Source organism: Eupeodes corollae, chromosome 2 (assembly GCF_945859685.1).
Source record: "Eupeodes corollae chromosome 2, idEupCoro1.1, whole genome shotgun sequence".
In the NCBI taxonomy this organism is placed as follows: domain Eukaryota; kingdom Metazoa; phylum Arthropoda; class Insecta; order Diptera; family Syrphidae; genus Eupeodes; species Eupeodes corollae.
Genome location: NC_079148.1, coordinates 74,009,484 through 74,030,800, shown reverse-complemented (window position 1 = coordinate 74,030,800; position 21,317 = coordinate 74,009,484). Strand labels below are relative to the sequence as shown.

The 21,317-nt window shown below is 34.7% G+C and overlaps 2 protein-coding genes across 2 annotated transcripts; both read right to left on the bottom strand.

The window, feature by feature from the left end:
* Positions 1-8,874: 8,874 nt before the first annotated feature.
* On the bottom strand, positions 8,875-17,042 carry LOC129945982 (nucleoside hydrolase-like). Its single transcript, XM_056055980.1, has 5 exons — positions 16,758-17,042; positions 16,528-16,698; positions 16,260-16,383; positions 9,645-9,787; positions 8,875-9,591 (listed from the first exon to the last, which is right to left on the bottom strand). The coding sequence occupies exons 1-5, from the start codon at positions 16,953-16,955 to the stop codon at positions 9,238-9,240; spliced, it is 990 nt and encodes a 329-aa protein (XP_055911955.1). The 5' UTR covers positions 16,956-17,042; the 3' UTR covers positions 8,875-9,237.
* Positions 17,043-18,851: 1,809 nt separating this feature from the next.
* LOC129945048 (uncharacterized) lies at positions 18,852-20,018 on the bottom strand. The gene is made up of 3 exons (XM_056054710.1): positions 19,845-20,018; positions 19,545-19,734; positions 18,852-19,481 (listed from the first exon to the last, which is right to left on the bottom strand). Coding segments are annotated over exons 1-3 (822 nt in total). The 5' UTR covers positions 19,847-20,018.
* Positions 20,019-21,317: the final 1,299 nt, after the last annotated feature.

The following is a 21,317-nucleotide window of genomic DNA, read 5'->3' as shown; positions in this document are numbered from 1 at the left end:
TGGACAAATCATAAAATAACACCACTCAAAACTCGTATGATACTGGCTAAAACATTGCTCGTGCCTATAATGCTCTACTGCTGTGAAATCTTTCATAATTGTGATTATGAGCATAAGCGCAAACTTAATGTTGCTTACAACAGTATTGCCAGATACATTTTTGGATTAAAAAGATACGATAGAGTTTCTAATTTCTCAAGGTCTATCTATGGCCTTACTCTTGAAAACCTTTTCAAGTTTAGATCACTTATAATGCTAAATAACGTTATACAAACGCGCCAACCACCTTACCTTTATGATAGGATACGTTACTCACATTCTACTAGAACATTAAATATTGTACCCATACGTTACACGTTCTTAGTATCAGAACGCCAATTTTTCATAGCTGCGATTCGTCTGTGGAACTGTCTTCCTCGATCTTTAAGAATGATAAACTGTACTAAGCTCTTTCGAATTAAAATTGAGGAATATTTGCAAACCTTAAGGTAGTGATGATTTGAGTCCTTATTTTTTTTTGTTCTGTTAGTTATAAAGTATTATTTTTTGATTTTTATTTTATTTTATTTTATTTTGTATTAATTTATATTAAACTTTTTTTTAAACTTTTCACATACATACATGCAATTTAATTTAATTTTCATTTTGAAAACTCACAAACAAATTTACACAACACATAATATAATAATTAAGTTTATACTATTTTAAAAGATAATGTATCTTACAGTATAACCTGTTCAATAAAATATATGAATATGAATATGAATATGAATCTGCTCCCCAACTTCAAAAAAAAAAAAAAAAAAAAAAAAAAAAAAAAAAACTAATATTTATAAATTTCGTTAAAGCCAACACTTTTGTCTATTAGCTTGTTTTTAAATCAAGTCAAAACTATGCAAATTAAAATAGTATGTTGAGATATTATATTTTTAAAAAAATATTTATTTATCAGATCATCTCAGATGCCAACTAACTAACATTGAAAAACATTTTTGCTGTAAGCTGTCATCAAATATGGTTAAACAAAGAACTTATAGTTTCTAAGACATTAGTCACTTATAAGGAAAACAACATGTTCCTATCTCATTGTATTGAAATGTAACATAATATTTAATAGAGTATCGTGCTTATTGCTTATTATTATATTTTGGGTCACATTTTCTAATTACTAATGACGTGTGTTGATTGCATAGTTTTTGAAAAAAAATTGCTTTAAACTCAAAATTTTGGCAAAAAAAGGTTTAAAGTGTGATTTTTAAAACTTTAAGATTATTTACTATTGTTTTTAGAATTCATGGCTAATATTTTTTTGGATCAAAAACTGAAAAGTAGATGATTTTATGTCTTCTAGTTCTTGAAAATATTACCAAAAAAATATTTTAATTAAATTATTTTTTCCTTGCTTGAGTATTTACGTAGTCTTATTTTGATTGTAATAATCAATTATAGATTAAGAAATACCCGGCATAAATTATTTTTTCTTAAATCTAGCTTATTTGAATACAAAACAAACTTTGGTTAGAAGACTTTGTGATTGAAAGTGGCCAGAAATTGTTAATTTTTAACTTTACTATATTCAAAAGTGTGTAGTACGTATAATAAACTCTTTAATTCAATAAAACGCTATAATTGTCTGAACAAGGCATTTGTTGTACTATTTAAAGAAAACTTGAAATATATTAGCAAAAATGTAAGACATTGTTGTTTTTTTAGATTTAAATGTAATACAAAGATTCATGTAAAATTATACATACCTAAAAATGTTCTTTTTTTGAATGTTATAATAATTCTTTTTATCGAATTTAAAAACGATGACTATTTCCTAAAAGTATTTTGATAACTACAAAACAGTGACTTAGTTTTAAAAATTTCACTATAATTTATGTTTTTCAATTTAAAAAAAAAATGATAAAAGTGTGACAACACCTCAACATCACACACAAAATTTCTATTTATTTCGGCAAGGTGAGTTTGAAAACGTCAACAAAAATTCTGATTTTTTAAATATCTTGAATAGCAAGATTCGTTTTTACATTTCTTTATTTAAAAACTTATATCATTTATCTTAAAATTGTTTTTTTGAAAACATAATTTATATAATTTACTAACATTTTAATTTCCTTTCTTTGTTGATTATTGCGCAAAGCAATATTAATATTATATTGTAATCAAAATCGGCTAAAAGAGTGTTCGCGCCTTTTGTGTTGTGATTTATTTTTCAGATAAAATTTATTTTTAAAATATGGATAAGAAAAGCTCCGCGCGCTGTGTTATGGGCAGTTCTACATTCAGCCACACGTTCCGCGCTCCAATTGAAAAGTAAGTAGACACAATATGGTATCCTGATTTAAAATAATTTCTGCACCACATTGGAACTCACTTGGACGTGTTCTCATAAGTTTTTTTGATTTTTACAAAAAAGTGTGAATGCATTGTTCTTACTCACACTTCAACGATTCCAGAAAGGTATAAACCATTCCTGTAAGCACACTATTGTTCCAAGGACACGACTAAATGAATTATAATGTTTGCATTTTCCTATCAAAAATGTTTAAAAATGCAAACATTGGAACTCTTTCGGTCGTGTCCTTGGTTCAATAATGTACCTACAGGAATGGTTTATACCTTCCTGGAATCGTTGAATTGTGAGTAAGAACAATGCGTTCACACTTTTTTGTAAAAATCAAAAAAAAACTTATAAGAACACGACCAAGTGAGTTCCAATGTTCGTATTTTCCTATCAAACATTTTTAAGCATTTTTTCATAAATTTCTCTTTTATTTGATAATTTGTTTCATTTCTTTTTATAAATAGCAGGGAAATATGGCGGAAATGTCTGGGTGTCTTTGAGTTGTTGAAAGAGCATAGAGTTTGCGATCATCACTTTTCAAATGTGATGTTTTCAAATTCGAAAAAAATCGGCTGATTTGAACTGCACTTCCAGACATAATGAATTTTCAAGAAGCCACGGAAATGGAACTTGAAATTCAAACACCAGGTATGTACAAATTTAAAATACGGTTGGATTGGAAGAAGTAGGTGCAGGTATTATATCCCAAGAAAATAAAATAGGGATTGAAGAAAATGTGGTAGTGCAAGAAGAAGTAGTAGAAGAAGAAGAAGAAGTAGAAGTAGGAGAAGAAGAAGAAGATGAAGAAGTAGAAGAAAAAGAAGAACTAAGAAAAGAAGAATTGTAAGAAGAAAATGTAGAAGAAGAAAAAGTAGTACAAGAAGAAGAAGAATATATGTAAACCGAAGAATGCATATTTATTTCGCGGGTAAGTGATGCATGCACCGAGACACCACATTTTTTAAGAAATGGTACTCCCAAAAAAGAGTCTTAAGACTCAAATTGAAAATTGCTCAGAGCAATATTATAGCTATAGAACAAAGAAATAGGGAACTTGAGGAAAAAATTAGGGAAAAAGAAAAAACATCACGTTACTTGAGGAACAGAACAGAAATTTAAAATTAGGTCATCAGGATTTAAACAAAAAATTTGTCAGATGGTTTGTACACCATAGTTTGTGATTGTAGGAAAAATTCAAAAACTTCTCCAAAAGGCTTTAGATATTCCAATGAATTGAAACAATTATAATTTGATTATATGGTGTGTCTATGGTTACAAATCTCCTCACATTCTGAAACATATGTCTAAACCCTTTAGAACAAGGTTATGAAGTTGACTGTACACTGATTTTTCTAAAGCTTTTGACCAACTTAGCCACGGAATTATTTTATTTAAACTTAAAGCACCTGGTTTTCCACGATTTTTCTTAGCTTGGATTAAAACATATCTTGAAAACAGATCCTATGAGGTAAAATTTAGAAATTGTCATTCTGAACCTTTTGTTGCTCAATGTGGTGTTCCCCAAGGAAGCCATCTTGGCCGTTTTCTGTTCATCCTGTCTATTAACGATCTCGTCAATCGTCATGTCTACGCTCAAGTGAAGTTCTCGTTTTTGCTGACGACATCAAGATTTTTAAAAAAAGAAGCTGGGATGCGTCCCACACTGATAACTTCCCATCCAGTCTGTCGATTTGTCTTGCTTAAAAGTTTGTCTATATGTACTCGTATCAATTTTTACCAAATTGGTGTACTATTTTTTGTAGATTTTATATTTTATGAAAAAAGGGACTGTTGGATTTTTATATAAAAATTACTGAATATCGAAAACAATATTTTCTGTAAAATAAACTAAGTTTGAAGCCAATATTTTTAATTTTTGAAAAGCTATTTGAGTCGAAAATAAATTTTTACCAATTTAAGTTAAATTTTTTTAGGTTTTTAATTTTTTGTGCAAAAACATTCAATTCGATCTTTTTTAAAATTTTACTGAATGTTAAAAACAATATTTTTTGAAAGATAAAATTAGTTTGAAGCCAATATTTCAAATTTTTGAAAAGATATTTAAGTCGAAAATCAATTTTTCCCAACTTTTATACATTTATTTTAGGTTTTTATTTTTTGTAAAAAAACTGTCAATTCGATTTTTCTCAAAATTTTCCTAATGTTGAAAACAATATTTCTCATAAGTAAAAATTAGTTAGAAGCTAACTTACTTACTTAAGGTGGCGCTACAGTCCGGGGCGGACCTGGGCCTCAACCAACAAGCGTCTCCAGCCAGCTCGGTCCCTAGCTAGCTGTCTCCAGTTTCGCACGCCAAGTTGGTTGAGGTCCTCTCCCACCTGGGTGCGCCACCTGAGTCGCGGTCTTCCTCTACTGCGCCGTCCCTCGGGATTGGATTCGAAGACCTTCCGGGCTGGAGCGTTGATGTCCATCCGCTGTACATGACCTAGCCATCTAAGCCGTTGGACTTTGATTCTGCTAACTAGGTCAGTGTCGCTGTACAGCCCGTACAGCTCGTCGTTATATCTTCTATTCCATTCTCCATCTATGCGTACGGGACCAAAAATCGGCCGAAGAATTTTTCTCTCGAAGCATCCTAAGACGCTCTCATCTTTCTTTGACAGGATGATGAGTGTCTTATAGATGGTGATTTTACATGCTCGAGAGAGGACTTTACTTCTCAATTGCCTTCTAAGTCCAAAGAAGCAGCGATTTGCAAGAGTTATTCTTCGTTTGATTTCAGCGCTGGTGTCGTTGTCTGCATTAATAGCGGTGCCTAGGTAGACAAAGTCCTTAACTACCTCAAAGTTATAGCTGTCCATGGTGACGTTTTGTCCAAGACGTCGTCGTTCAGTGTCCTTTTTTGATGACAGCATGTACTTGGTCTTGCCCTCATTGACCACTAAACCCATCTTCTTCGCTTCCTTCGCAATGCTCAAAAACGCTCCACTGACATCACGCTTTGATCTTCCAATTATGTCAATATCATCTGCGTATCCGAGTAATTGGATGGATCTTTGGAAGATTGTGCCTCTAGTGTTTACGGTTGAGTTTTGCACAATTCTTTCCAGAACGATGTTGAAGAAGTCGCATGACAGTGCATCGCCTTGTCTAAAACCTTTTTTGACATCAAATGCATCGGTAAGATCTTTTCCGACCTTGATAGAGCAGCGTGCATTCTCCATCGTCATTCTGCACAAACGAATAAGTTTGACAGGGATGCCAAAACTAGACATTGCTCGGTAGAGCTCTTCCCTATAGATGCTGTCATACGCGGCTTTAAAATCGATAAAGAGATGGTGAGTATCGATTTGAAGCTCCTGGGTTTTTTCCAAGATCTGCCGTAGTGTGAATATTTGGTCGATAGTGGACTTTCCTGGTCTGAAGCCACACTGATAAGGACTAATCAGGTTGTTGACGAATGGCTTCAGACGTTCACATAATACGGCAGAGAGGATCTTATACGCAATGTTAAGGAGACTGATGCCTCTGTAGTTGGCGCAGTTTAGAGGGTCTCCTTTCTTATGTATCGGGCATACTATGCTGAGATTCCACTCATCGGGCATGCTTCCTTCCGACCATATTTTGCAGATGAGTGCATGCTCCGTACCAAGTCATCGCCTGCTGCTTTGAATAGTTCGGCAGCGATGCCGTCAGCTCCAGCAGCTTTGTTTGACTTAAGTTTAGATATAGCTATCTTCACTTCGTCAAGGTCGGGTAGGCGGAATTGTTGATCTGCGTCGCCGAGGTTGAGTGGTTCTATCTCCCTTACAGCGGAGTTCGGTTCGTCATCGCCGTTATATAATTTGGAGAAGTGATCTTTCCATATTCTCAGCATCGACTGTGGTTCTACTACGATGTTTCCTTGATCGTCTTTACAGGCTTCGGTTCGTGGCTGGTACCCTTGGGAGGTTTTTTTTACCTTTTGGTAAAATTTACGAACCTCATTCCTGTTGTGACATCCCTCTATCTCCTCGATCGCGCGCTTCTCATGCTCTCTTTTTTTCCGTCTAAGAAGCCGGTGTTCCTCTCTCCTCTTCTGCTCGTAGAGCTCGCGAGCAGCTCTAGTCCTTTTGTGCAGCGCCGTTTTGTATGCCTCTTGTTTCGCTGCGTGCGCTTGCCGGCATTCGTCGTCAAACCAGGGGTTTCGCTATGGTGGCCGTGTGAAACCTAGCACTTCAGAGGCGGCATCTCTGATGGCTGCAAGGCAATGTTGCCACTGGTTTTCAATGCTTAATGCAGGAAGCATAGGACTCCTTAGGAGGTTACTAGAGACTCGATCGGAAAAGGACATGGCAGTCTCTTGCGATTGTAGCCGTCTAACGTCGAATCTTCTCACAGTACTTCCTTGTTTTGGCTTGGATCGGGATATCCGTAGCCGTACCTTGGCTACAACGAGGTAGTGGTCCGAGTCAATGTTGGCCTCTCGGAATGTTCGGATATCCAGTATACTAGAGAAGTGTCGTGCGTGGATCGCAATGTGGTCAATCTGGTTGATGGTTGATTGATCAGGAGATTGCAGCAGTTTAGGGCTTCCGCTAATTGTTCGGCTGCACGTGGTCTGTTAAGGGACCTAACATTCCACGTACATATCCGAAGTTCGTTGTCCTTATTTCGTTTGCGTGGGTTGTCAACAGTGAATCCGTCCGTATCCGAGGCTTGTTGTTGCTTCGAAACTATGATGTTTTTACGTGGCCAGGAAGTCACCCCGACGGCACAACCCCCAACCTGGAGGGCCAGATCCTTAGTATAACTCCAAGGAAGGGGAGCCGGATGAACCGCTCCTTATAGGCCTGGGCTCCGAATATGTCGAAGAAGCCCTATAAGGTGTTCACTAAGTAGTTCGACCTTACTGGAACTGTAGACGCCACCGTTGATTCTATCTCGAGAATTCGTCCGCTGCCGCCTGGATAAGGAGAGGTGCCTTAGTGGAAACACCTCTCCCCCCCTCTCTCGTTTGCTGCCCCCAACAACTTTCCACTGGGGTTGGAACCCAATCTCCAGTTGAGGTACTAGGCACCTGATGTTCACCGCGGGGAGGTGAGAGTAGGAGTTGATAGACAGAGGTGGGTTTTGAGAAAAACCTGTGGACGCTTGTGTCCTCTTGAATGCACATGTCTACCATTTGAACATCAGAAGCTATTATGTCAAATTTTTAAAAATATATTTGAGTCGAAAATCATTTTTTACCAACTTTTGTTAATTTTTTCCGGTTTTTATTTTTTGTAAAAAAAAAACTGTCAATTCGATTTTTCTCAAAATTTTATCAGATGTCAAAAACATTATTCTTCGTTGCACAAAATTATTTTGAAAATGAAATCATATTTTAGTCGTAAAATTTTGGAGGTGACAAATTTTTTTTTCAGTTTTTTTGATTTACAAAAAAAACCGTTAAATGGATTTTTTTTTTCAAAAAAATATACTTCTTTGATATCACGTTACAATATATTATATAAAATTTAATTCAAGTCTCTAGCGTTTTTGGTTCGTAAGATATTTAGGGTTAACCAAATTTACACCTTTTTTCAAACTGCTATGGTAAAAAAAAACACCAACGCAATCTTCTTGAGAGCCCTTTCTGCATCTTTCTGGCTTATTATATGTAGATATAACAAAATTTATTTGAAATCTGGTTCTTTAGCTATGGAAGACGAAAAAAACGTCGCGAACGTATGTACGTACCCACGCACGCACAGACATCTTTCTAAAAATCTTTTATGGACCTTGAAACGTCGAGAAATGTCAAAATTTTCAATTTGACAAATCTGACCCATTACAATAACTTCCTATGGGAAGTTAATAAGGCCACCCATAATTATATTATTTTACAAGCCGACATTGATAGCTTCACATTTTGGTATGGGAAAAATAGTCTTGCCCTCAACCCTTTAAAATGCCAGACGATAGCTTTTATTAAAAAACTAATCGGTAGTGTATTTGATTATTGTATATCACAGCAAAAACTCAGTCGCGTCTCCACATTTAAAGATTTAGGTGTTCATTTCTGTTCCAAATTAGAATTTACACATCACATCAATTTATTTGTTAATAAAGCAATTTCTATGCTTTGTTTTATAAAACGCTGGGCAAAGGAGTTCAATGAACCGTATGTTACTCTTTCTTTGAACAATTGTCATGGACTCCCTATTACGAAATTCATAGAAAAAGTATTAAATTAATTCAACATAATTTCTACTCGGGATGTTCCTTATGATCTGCCTCCCTATGAACATCGTATTCTGCTTCTTCAAATGCAATCTCTTCATCAAAGGCGTGTAAATAATGGCTTAATATTTCTTTATCAACTTATTAATGGTAAAATTGTTGCACCGTGTATTCATTTGAATTATCGAGGCGGGTCTCATTACATACATGCATTTGAATTTCTACATGTCAACTTCCATAGAACTAACTATGGCAAGGATAACTTACCACTATCATTTGCATTTATGATGAGCCTCTGATCCTCAATTGACTCTTGATTTAAGCCTTACTACATTTTAATATTCAGAAATGTACAAAAATTCTGTGAGGTATTCAAAATTTGACAAATCTTTTATTCATTTACCTATGTCTTTATTTATTTCTCGATTGTGTCTTTCAAGTGGAATGTCTTTAAAATCAGACTGTTTCAAAATTCTCGATTTGGAATGAAATTTTTATTTACTTGAACAAAGTCTTTAATTTATTTCTCGATGGTCTCTTTCAAGTGGAATGTCTTTAAAATCAGACTGTTTCAAAATTCTCGATTTGGAATGAAATTTTTATTTACTTGAACAAATTTTAAAAAAATATCAAAGACATACAAATATTTTGTTACAAGCTTTGTTTTAAAAATATATCAAAATATTTCAATATTAAGGAACAATTGAGACATACACAATCAACTACATATCACAATTCCAATCAATTTCAACACCTGGCAACCCAGCAGCCCATGAAATAATTTTTCTATAGTTTTCTTTATGAATTTCTTCAATAATACGAACGTTGGATTGTTTTTGTCGTGAGTGATCCAAAACCATTTGACCCCGAGTATATTTTCCATTCAATTCCGTTGTTGCGTGGTATTGTCGACCCTTGACAATTAGTTTTTCAGGATAAAGGAAAGCAGCACAAAGAATCGCATCACAAACAATCCATTTAGTAAAACCTTTTGGTTCTAAAATGGATTTTTCAACATAATTCAATAGTTCAATTGTTTTACTTTTAACCGATCCCAGAGTATTGATACGCCAATCCTTGAAAAGAAGTTCCATTTTTATTGAATACATATTTGTACTTCGAATCTTACCCAAGTTATACCAAAATCTCCATCGATGCAGGTTTCCCAAGGAAGAATTGTTATTGGTGTTTTGGCTTTTTCAAGGACTATTTGAGCAGCTTCAGGGTCGGAGAAAAAGTTAAATTCAGCGGAATGTGTTGCATTACCTTTGCCTAGAAAAAAGGACATATAGATATATTATTTAAAATACGTTTTATTTTCACAAGTCTTATACTCGGAAAACAACGTCTCATCAGCTAAGATCGCAGAAAGAACTCTATTTTAGCACTTTCAATCAAAAAAAAAGAGATTTATAAAATTATAAATAAAATTGATAAGATTCGTTAAATTATATCCACTATAAAGAGACATGAATAATCATAATCCAGAAATGATTGTATTTAGACATTTGTATGTCCCAAAGCATAATGAAGTCACTTAATACTGAATGATGCATATTATTATAAAACCTTTATGTATAAAAAAAAAAAATTATTTTTGTTACAAAAAATCAAATCTGGGCACACAAGCCTGTCACTATTAGTCTACACAAGCTTCTCTAAGTCCCCTTGTCGTTAGCTCATTTAACAATAATTATCCCTATGAAAAGATTCAAAAAATATACCACGTACTCGAATACCTTTTCTTGAAACATATATTCTTATAAATATAATAGACAAAAGTAAGACAATTTAAATTAAATTACATTTTAAAATTATTACCTATGAGTTTCTAAAGTTAACTAACTAACTTAGGGTCAAATATAACCTTTTCTTTTGTCCAAAACCTTTTGCTATGGAATATCATCAATAAGTGCGTTTTTTTGGTATTGCATATATAGTACAGTGAGAAATTGCCAACAAAACGATCTGCAGTAGCCAGATTTTTGTATTTAAAAATTGGTACAACTGAAAGAAGATCTGTCAGAATAATAATTAAAAAAAAACACACAAATAGAAGATATGCAGTTTTGACATAAAAACTTCAGGAAGGGGGTTTGTTCGTAGGCTACTACATTAACATGTGGTATTAAAGCGAGCTTGAAACTCGTCTCAATTCATTTGATTTGACTCCGGCCGGGGATCGGAATCGATTAAAAATGTTTGAAGAATAACGTGTGTGGAGGAGTTGGTTTTACAGATAATATATAATAGTCTGTTTATTTGCATGTATGTGTACAAAAAATATAGTTTTGTTTTAATCAAATTAAAAAACAAAATTACAAATGGAGTAATTAAGGAAGCGTATTCTTATATGTTTCTGAACTATTCAGTTCTTCATTGTTTAACACGAATCAAACTATCTTATTTGCACTTCATAAGAAACATCGAAACACCATTTGCATTTTGGAAAGTGCTGGCAAACTTAATCATTTTTAAATCTTCTTGTGTGGTGGAAACACCAAAAATATTCATTAAATCTAAACTGAGATAAACCTTTAGTGAAAACATAGCAAAACTTAATTATATTTTCTATTGTTGCAAAATAAGCCCAGTTAGTCTATTTTCATTAACAACACTAAATAACATCAACAGTAACAGATTGATTGTTTTCCCCTATGGAAAACACATGATTTCAAATGCAAAACTACTCAACGAACACAGCCAACGAGATACGAATGCAATCTCAATCGTACCAACATCTGACAACGAAATCACAAAAACCTATCCTTAATAAGATTCTACTCTAACTTTTATCGGTAGTATTCATACTATGGATATTGTTTTTGTTATTCGTGTAAAATCCAACTATACTATGGATAGATTTTCCAACAAAACACGGGTAATGTTATAAACATAGTTTAAAGGTTAAACATTTCGGCAAAAAGATTTGGCAACATTTAGAAATAGCTGATTTGAGTAACACCAAATGGCTACATTTTAAGCTCACTCTGATGGATAAGACAGCCATTGACTTGTTTACTGTATCGTAATATTTTTAAATCATCGGCAAACATAAGCCGATGAGAAGATCTAATACAATCAGGAATACAGTAATAAGAAGTAGAAAAAGAAGTGGACCTAAATGACTTCTTTGAGGTACTCAAATGTCATAACTATTTTATCAGATTGTATGTTATTAGTATGCATGTATTGGGTATATTTTCAAAATTACGTAAAACAAAATTTGTTTGGTGTATTGTCTTATTTGAAATATTAAACGACAGATTTAATTTTTGAACATTATGTCATCTTAATTTCTCCTGTCGAGTTGCGCGCATTGTTCAAAACGGAACGTCTAGTTATACAGCGAGTGGTGCAATAAACTTGATTTAGTTGCGCCGATTTCTTGACTAATGTTTTCTTTTAGGTTCACTAAAATTCGGGGATTGTTGCAGTAAACTCTCTCTTTTAAGTTATCCGATACAAACAAAAATTCATTGGGGTTAAGTCGGGGGACCTCGGTGGCCACGGGATGTCTCCAAAGCGACTGAAAAGTAAATTGAAGCAAATTGATTGAATCTCTAGAAGTGTGTGTGGTCGCACCATCCTGTTGGAACCACGTGTTCCATGAGAATGATAGATGAGATTCCAGGTTTAGCATAAAGAAATCCGCTATCATGCATCGGTAATTGTCACTATTGACATTTGTCGCCTGGCCCAGAGCATTCTTGAAAAAAGGTCCAACTAACCCATGTGTGGATAAGGTGCACTAAACAGTTACCCGGGGGCAATACAATGGCTTTTAGTGTTTCGGTCGAGACTTATGGGTTCTTGGAGCCCAGTAACGGTTGTTTTGTTTATTAAAGTGCCCGTGAAAATGAGCTTCATCGCTCCAAAAAATATATTCTTGTACGAAAACGCTCCAACATCGTCTCACAGAAATGTTTGCGTCAAACAAAATCACTTTCTTTAAGTTTTTGAACGATTTGAATTTTGAATGTATGGAACTTTAAACCTTTTTTTACAATTTTATGAATCGCTCTTGGAAGTCCCAGTGTCCCTTTCCGTATCGTAAGTTGTGAATTTTCAAGTAAACTCTCTTCAACCACTTCGATGTTTTGGGAGTCCTTGAAGATCGACCGAAGCAGTTGAGCAAAAGCTCCCTCGGTCCATTGCTTATTCGACGCACAGTTACGTACGAATCGTTACTCTTAAAACCCTACGATCACTGTATCCATTGACACCATTAACCTGCGCACCATTTATTACTTTTTGAAATAATCCTATTTAGAAACTTGTATGTGCCACAACGCACCCTGTATAAGTATCAAACCATCTCAATATATTGAGTGAAAACTAAAAGCGAGAAGTTACTTAATCAAGACAGTGATTAAACGTATCAAACGCCTGGAAAATCAGTATACCAGTACAGGGTCCAGCAAAAAAAAATTCCCGTATTTTTAGACATTTATATTTAAAGCTATTTATAGAAAAATGGTAATGTTTAAAACTAAGTATTTAATATTTAAAATAAAATGGCATAGTATTTAATTTAATAAATTCAATACAATTTTTCTGTTAAATTGTTTATTTATTTGTCATTGCCTTTCATAATATAGGAGATCTTTTTGCCGGACCCTGTACTACATATTTTTGGTACCAAATTTTATTTGGAAAATAATATAAAGAAAAACCCGACTGAAACAAATTATAGAACATGTTGAAGATCGTCAAATGGTCACTCGTCTTATTTTTAACAAAATTCCAAAAATATTTATAATCACTATATAAAGAGTCCGCCATCTAAGGTTTTCTTTAACTAGTGCTTATTTCGTGAATGGTAACAACTAGCTAATGTCTGATTTGACAGACACCCATGTTCCGAATTTCGATCGAAAGTGAATTCAAATCACTTTTCAATTTCACGTGAAATAAAATTGCATGTTCTTCAATTCGATCGCTTTCGAAAACCTCGAAATTACTTCGAACTGTCAGAACTAAAGAATCATCCATTTTTATTTTGTTTCTAAAGTAAAAACGTTGCTGTTTTAAAGATGGATGCAATATTATTGGCAATTTTAAGTGAAAAAAGGAAGCAGAATTCAAGAGAAAAAATAAGAAGATATATTGGATATACCTAACACAATATAAGTGTGTTAAGAATTTTTCTGATAAATAACGTAAATTCTTGATTTTCTCGTTTAAGCTTTTATTGTAATCAAAGATTAAGCAAAGACGCTTTTTTAAAACTTCAGGAAAATAGAACCTTTTCTAATACCTTCATCGATTCCTTCAATTCAAAAACTCTCCGATTCCTAGCAAAAGGAAGCTATCAAAGATCAATTCACAGAAATAGAAATGTGATTTGAAATAAGTGAAATGCAGAACATGGGCAAGATAATTATTTGTATCCTTCCGCTGAACGAATATGGTTGTGTATACGCTTGAACGACGCTGGGAGAAAATGCTGATTTTGCTAAAGAATCATCTTTTCAGATGAAGCTCATTTTGATCTTGACGGGTATGTAATCAAAAAAAATTTGTCGCATTTGGGGCACAGAAAACCCGCACGCATACATTGAAAATGTATGATGTTCAAATGGTAGACATGTGCATTCAAGAGGACACAAGCGTCCACAGATTTCTCACAAAAACCACCTCTGTCTATCAACTCATAATCTCTCCTCCCCGTGGTGAACATCGGGTGCTTAGTACCTCAACTGGAGATTGGGTTCCAACCCCAGTGGAAAGTTGTTGGGGGCAGCAAATAAGAGATGTGGGGAGAGGTGTTTTCACTAAGGCACCTCTCCTTATCCAGACGGCAGCGGAGGAATCAACCGTGGCGTCTACAGTTCCAGTAAGGTTGACGTACTTAGTGAACACCTTATAGGGCTTCTTCGACTTATTCGGCTCCCCATCCTTGGAGTTATACTTAGGACCTGGCCCTACAGGTTTGGGGTTATGCCGTCAACCAACAAGCCTCGGATACGGACGGATTTACTGTTGACAACCAACGCAAACGAATAAAGGACAACGAACTTCGGATATGCACGTGGAATGTTAGGTCCCTTAACAGACCACGTGCGGCCGTGGTCTGTTGGTTAGGAGCATGCACCAACTTATCTGTAAGATATGGTCGGAAGAAAGCATACCCGATGAATGGAACCCGATCCTGAAAAAAGGAGACCCTCTAAACTGCACCAACTATAGAGGAATCAGTCTACTTAACTACTTAACATCGCCTATAAAATCTTCTCTGCCGTAATATGTGAACGTCCAAAGCCCATCGTCAACAACCTTATAGGTGTTTATCAGTATGTTTTAAGACCAGGAAAGTTCACAGTTGATCAAATATTCACATTTGGGCAGATCCTGGAAAAAAACCCAAGAACACCAAATCGACACCCACCATCTGTTCATCGATTTCAAGGCTGCATATGACAGCATCTATAGGGACGAGCTGTATAGAGCCATGTCTAGTTTTGGCATCCCTGCCAAACTCGTCTGTTTGTGCAGGATGACCATGGAGAATTCACGCTGCTCCATAAAGGTTGGAAACAACTTAACAGAACAAAAAAGGTTTTAGACAAGGTGATGCGCTATCATGCGATGTTTTTAACATCGTGCTTGAAAGAATAGTGCAGAGCTCACACGTCAACACTATAGGCACTATCTTTCAAAAGTCTTTCCAATTACTAGCATATATTGATGAAATTGACATAATCGGAAGAACTCAGCGTGATGTCAATGGGGCTTTTGTGAGTATTGAGGCAGAGGCGGTAAAAATGGGTTTAACGGTTAATGAGGGCAAAACAAAGTAGTCAAGAAAGGACATACAACACCGACGTCTTGGTCAAAACGTCACCATCGACAGACGTAACTTTGAGGTAGTCAAGGACTTCGTCTACCTAGGCTCCGCTGTGATCAGCGCTGAGATCAAACGCAGAATAACTCTTGGTAACCGCTGTTTGTTTGGACTAAGAAAGCAATTGAGTTGTAAAGTCCTCTCTCGAGGGACCAAAGCGTTACTATATAAGACCCTTATCATCCCTGCTATACGGTGCACAAGGATGGACTATGACAAAAGCGGATGAAAGCACCTGGGTCGCTTCGAGAAAAAAATTCTTCGTGTGATCTACGTTCTCGTATGTATCGAAGGAGAGTGGAGGAGAAGATGGAACGACGAGCTGCACCTACAGGACAGCGCATTAGAGGAAGACCGCGGATCACGTGGAAGGTGACCTCACCCAACTTGGAGCGCGAAACTGGAAACATCTAGATGGAGAAGTTTGCTGGGTGAGGCCCTAGTTCACACAGGACTGTAGCGCCACCTTAAGTAAGTAAGTAAGTAAGTATACATTGAAAAGCCGATACACCCAAAACGAGTCACTATTTGGTACGGAATTTGGTTCAGAGGCATAATTCAACCATTTTTCTTTGAAAATGAGCAAGGAGTTATCGGGCCTTGTTGAACGAATCTTTATTCACAAAAATTGAATAGGAGGATAATGGCAACATTTGGTTTCAAAAGGACGGACGGCGCTACGTGCCACAGAGCCGAAGCTAGAGTTATTTGGCAGACCCTTTATAAACTTATTTAGTACATCAAATTCTTAAGTTAAGTTAAGATTGACAACATTACCCGCTTGAAAAATAACATTAAACTTTTACGGTGCCATACAAATTTTATGATTGAAATTATTTAATCAAAAAGATTGCAGCCACCACATATACTTGTGTACTTAATTGTTTACTAACTCACCTTTAATATTACCTCCCATAATCCATACGTCCTTCACTTTATCCAAGAAATCATCATACATATTTATACATGTAGCGAAGTTCGTCAATGGCCCCAGTAAAATAAAACTTACTTTTTTTGGATACTATATTATCGGAAATAAAATAAATGCAAATTAATAAAATCCATATACAAATAAAAGAGATATTCCCACTAGATTTGAATAGAAACATCACATACCCATCTATCTATAAGTTAACAAAAAACAGAGACATGTTCGAAAACGTACCTTGCATGCAAATTCATACATTGCATTCACGGCATGAGTCTTTTCGATGCGATTAATATTCACTTCGTAGCTATGTTTTAAATCCCCAAATCCATCCTTACCGTGAAAGTGTTCTTTACAGACACTATTTGGACGTAAAATAGAACCCGAACACCCTTTGTAGATTGGAATCTTTACCGGGATATAATAAATTATTATAAATGAATGTTGAAATTTTTCGACACACATACATCTTGCCTATCGAGGCTATCCAACACACGAATGGTATTTTTGGTCACGTTTGTGGCATCGGCATTACCAAAAACACAAGTCACTCCGAGAATCTTGAATTTTTTTAACTCCTTTTCAGCTTTGATAAGCATCAATAACGCCCAGGCATCATCTGTTCCAACGTCACAATCAAAAACTACGTAATTATCGCCAGACATATTTTGACTTTTGTTTATAGAGCTTTAACTTAAAAACACTAGCCTACGATCCAAACTCTCAAAGATTCAATATTACACTATTCTCAGTTGCTCTAGGTAAACTAATAGAAGCCCAATGTACGCGGAATTGTAGTTTATTTTTAAATTAGTGCAAGATAAAAACCCCCAGTACTTTCTCCAAAGAGTATTAGAATCTAAAATGTGTATCTCAAGTCATAAACTTGTTAAGGTTGATACTAGTAGGTATTTATATAATCAAGGCATAGGTATATGAAGGTTGCATTAACTTGTGCTGCAGCAGTCTTTAAAGTGGAAATATTCCAAGGTATTTAAATATTAAATAATGAGATCCCAAAAACATAAACTTTGAGGGTGTATTTTCATGGATGGAGAATATAAATTATTTATGAATTAATAATTATGTAAGTCCATTACACTCAGCTTCATTTGAATAGGTTCCTTGTTTCTTTTTCTGAAACTTTCAAAATGGAGAGGGTATTTTATTATTTAGATCCTGATTTAGCATTAATGCATGTTTTAAACAGAGATGCTCTTACTTTAAATAAGTGAATTCGACGGTCACATTTCTGCCTGAATGACTCAAACCGAAACTTTCGGAAACGACTTGAAATTCTTTAAAAAACACGGCTATCGCTGAAAAAATGATTTAACAAAAACTACACATGTTTCTAATCATTTGATATGAGATGTGGATTCCCAAAAATCTCTGGTTGGTCGAATGTAATCTTATCTTTGTTTAGATTTAAATTAATATTAATGTAGGTAAGCGCTACCGCTATCCAAATGCACAAAAATAAACTTTTATTTAGTGAATAGTTGAAAAAAGTGATAACTTATCTTTTATGCCTTATCGCTGTATATTTGGAAGGTATATTGTAAGATATATGTATTTTTAAATGAAAACAATTAAATACAAGCATTTTATTTCATTCATTTCCATCTTTTTAAAATTTTTCATGATTTGATTACCTTCAAGCGGTATATTTTATCGGGTTATCCGTTTCGTGCTTTAAAAGTATAGGGCTTGAATTCGATATTTGTCGAACTAAGTAGTTAAACTAATATTTTTAGAGTTGAGAGTCTGACATTTGAGAAAATGGACTGCTTAACTATCGCACAACGCATACAAATTGGGCGCATTCACAAAGCTAGAAACTACGTATTCAAAATTCAACTATAGCTTTGTGAATGCAAAGTTGCACTACAAATCTAGTCAATCCGGAACTGTCATATTAATGACAAATACAAATATATAAAATAAGAAAAAATTGTGGTTTCAGAACTTTAAATAGTTTTTTTTTCTTTTTAAATTCAATAAAACCAAATAGAAGATATAAGATATAAATACAACAGGCTTGTGACCATACCCTTAGGATTACTTGCGTTAATGCTAAGCTATGGTGGGAGCTCCCTTGACTCTGCTGTATGGACCATCAGTTCCGAAAGAGCTTTTATGGAAAAAAAGTTCAAGGAAGGAGATAGCAGCAAAAAAACACAATGTATGTATTAAGTGCAAAGTAGATTTTGGACCATCAGCTTTTAGCTCCTGAAGATAGTGATGATGATGTCGTAATTGCAGCTCTTCAAAATTCTGGCAACTTCAAAAACATTGCAAAGCAAATACGAGATAGTATAAAAGATTCTTTTTAAATAGTATTCAATGTTTTGTTTTTTATTATTATTTTATAAATAAATTAAATAATTATGTATCTATACCTATAAAAAAAATAGCACTTCATTACGCATCATAAATAATAACTTACATATATCTAAACGTTTAAAAAAAATAGCACTTCATTTCACAGGAACTTAATATTTCAGGTTAACTTCTTTCAGTTATTTCGAAGATATGTCTTCTACGTTTTCATTTTCAGTTCAAACTCTTTCCAACTCTCTTAGTTTTAGTTTTGTGTTTTCCTTGCTTTCGTTTTCCATAATTTCGTTTTTTCTTTTTAAAATCTTTAGTTTTTGTTCCTTTAGTCTTCGAATTTTTTTCATCTCTTCCGTTTGCAATTTAAGTTCTTTATTTTTTCTTTCCAATAACTTATTCTGCTCTTCTAGGAGATTTAACGATTTTTCCTGGTATATCTTTTGTTGGTTCACTTGGAGCTCCAACAATTTTTTTGATGTTGCCGCGGAAGTTCTAGTGTGGCGAGTTGGTGTCTTTTGTGCATGCTCTTCCATTTCTTTGTCGAATTCTCCTTCTTCCGGTTGTTCATTTATCTCTCCTGACAGTAAAATTTCAGATTCCTCAAATAGTTGACAGGTTTCTGGTGAAAGATTTTGACGTATTTGTTCGATTTTTTCTTTTAAAGGTTCTCTGGTTGGCAAAGCATCTGCTGTTCCAAATTTCCTTACTTTGAGACCACAGACCAGCAAAGCAATAATGTCTTCTTCTAAGACTGAGAACACATGCTGTTTGTTCGGTCCACCTCCTGTCCCAAGCATGGATTTTTTGTTTTCTCGCAATTTATCCTTTATGTGATACTTAAAATCTTTCCATACCTTCAATGCAAATAGAATTTGTATTCATTATGAACACGAAACTGAGAGAAAGCTTCGACCTACCTTCTTCCAACCATCCGACGTTTTTACTGGAGGTCCAAGACTATTAAGGACAACAGTAATTTCATCCCAAAGCTCCCTGGTTTTGGCCTTATATTTGGGAGCATTTAGAATTCCCTTTGCTATTCCGCTATTCTCTTTTAGGAATTCTACGAGGGTCGCAAATTGCTTCGTGGAGGTATGTTTGTTACTCCTTAATCAAAAAAAAAAATTATTTCGTTAAATATTCAACAAAAATAGGTAATGGATATCTTGAATTTAATATATTTAAAAAAAACACAAATAAAACTTATTTTTGTTTACATTTTGTTGAAATCCGCCACTATTACGCCTGTCGCTTTCAAAATTCACTAGAAGAATGACATTTTGTTGGAAAAAACTTTCGCTTTCCAAATGGAAAGCGAATCGCTTTTGAGAATATAAAAACACAAATCCGCCATTAAAAGCGATCCGCCGCGCTTTCTGGAATCGGCCCTCTGATTGTGAAACGTCAAAACCAGTGTACAGTACGTCGGAGGGGGAATTTCAACTACTTTTGTAGTTAGATTTAGGCAATCAGAATCCTTTGACTGAGTAGCTATTAGCTTTGTGAATGCGACCATTGTTTAAACCTACTAAGAAATGGTGATTCTGCCACAGCCACATATCGTGTTCTAAGAGGAGAGTTTGTTTTACATAATCGTCCAACTACGCAAGCAATAGGCAAAATTGTGAAGAAATTTAGAGAAACTGGATGGGTTACAGATATTGTAGAGCCTGTTCTCAGGAATTTTGCATTTACATCCATATAAAGACCAGCTCAGACAACAACTCAAGCCAAGCCAGCTGACAACAGGCGGTGAACGGTGCCGATTGTTTGAACAAAAAAAGTGAAAAAGTTAAAAAAAAAAATGGGTCTTAACGCAATAACCGAACAAAATGAAAACGCACTACGATAAAAAAATATATATGTATATTTCGTATGAGTATATGCATATATATATTTCTATTTGAAATTAAATACAACTACTTAGCTTTTTTTGGTATTCCTTCTTTCTGCTATCCCTATTTTTTTCCTTTTTCTTTCCCACCTCGAATCCTGTTTAGATTAGTTAAATTTCCTCCTTTTGATCTAAGCTAATGAAATTATATTCTTCTTAATTTATATTTTCTTTTCCTCCAAAATTCCTCTATCTTTTTTACAACTCTACTTTTCGCTTTCATGGTTCTCCTCAGAGTGCCTTCCAAGCGAAACTTTCTAACCAAAAACGCTCTATATAAAGATATAAATCCCCGGTAGACATCTTGGTTTGCCTACAAGCTAAACCGGAAATCAGCCTCAGAAACTTTTTCATAGTGTGCGTGTAATTTCTCCTCCAATTTATTAAATTTCCCCAAAAAACTCAGTAAGTGTGTCTATGTATGCGTGAAAACACGTCAATTTTTTCTCGTTGAATTCGTTCACATTACAAATACAACAATGTAAACAAATGGGTTTTGGAGGGTGATACGTACGAAGGATTTATATCTTTACTAGAGTGTTTTTGTTTCTAACTATCCGTCCTCCCTCATCCATTCCAATCATTCACACATACATACAACTCAACCAATCGCTTTCGAGATCGTCGGTCACGGGATTACGGCTTCCTGGAAGCTTGATGCTAACCGAGAAAGCAACCGTTGTAGATTCTCATCGAAACTTTACTCTCACACATACAAGCATGGTTTCGACAAGGTGTTAGATGTGTTTCCGAAACGTAATTTCGAGTTCAGAAAAATTGAAAAAAGAGAATCAAA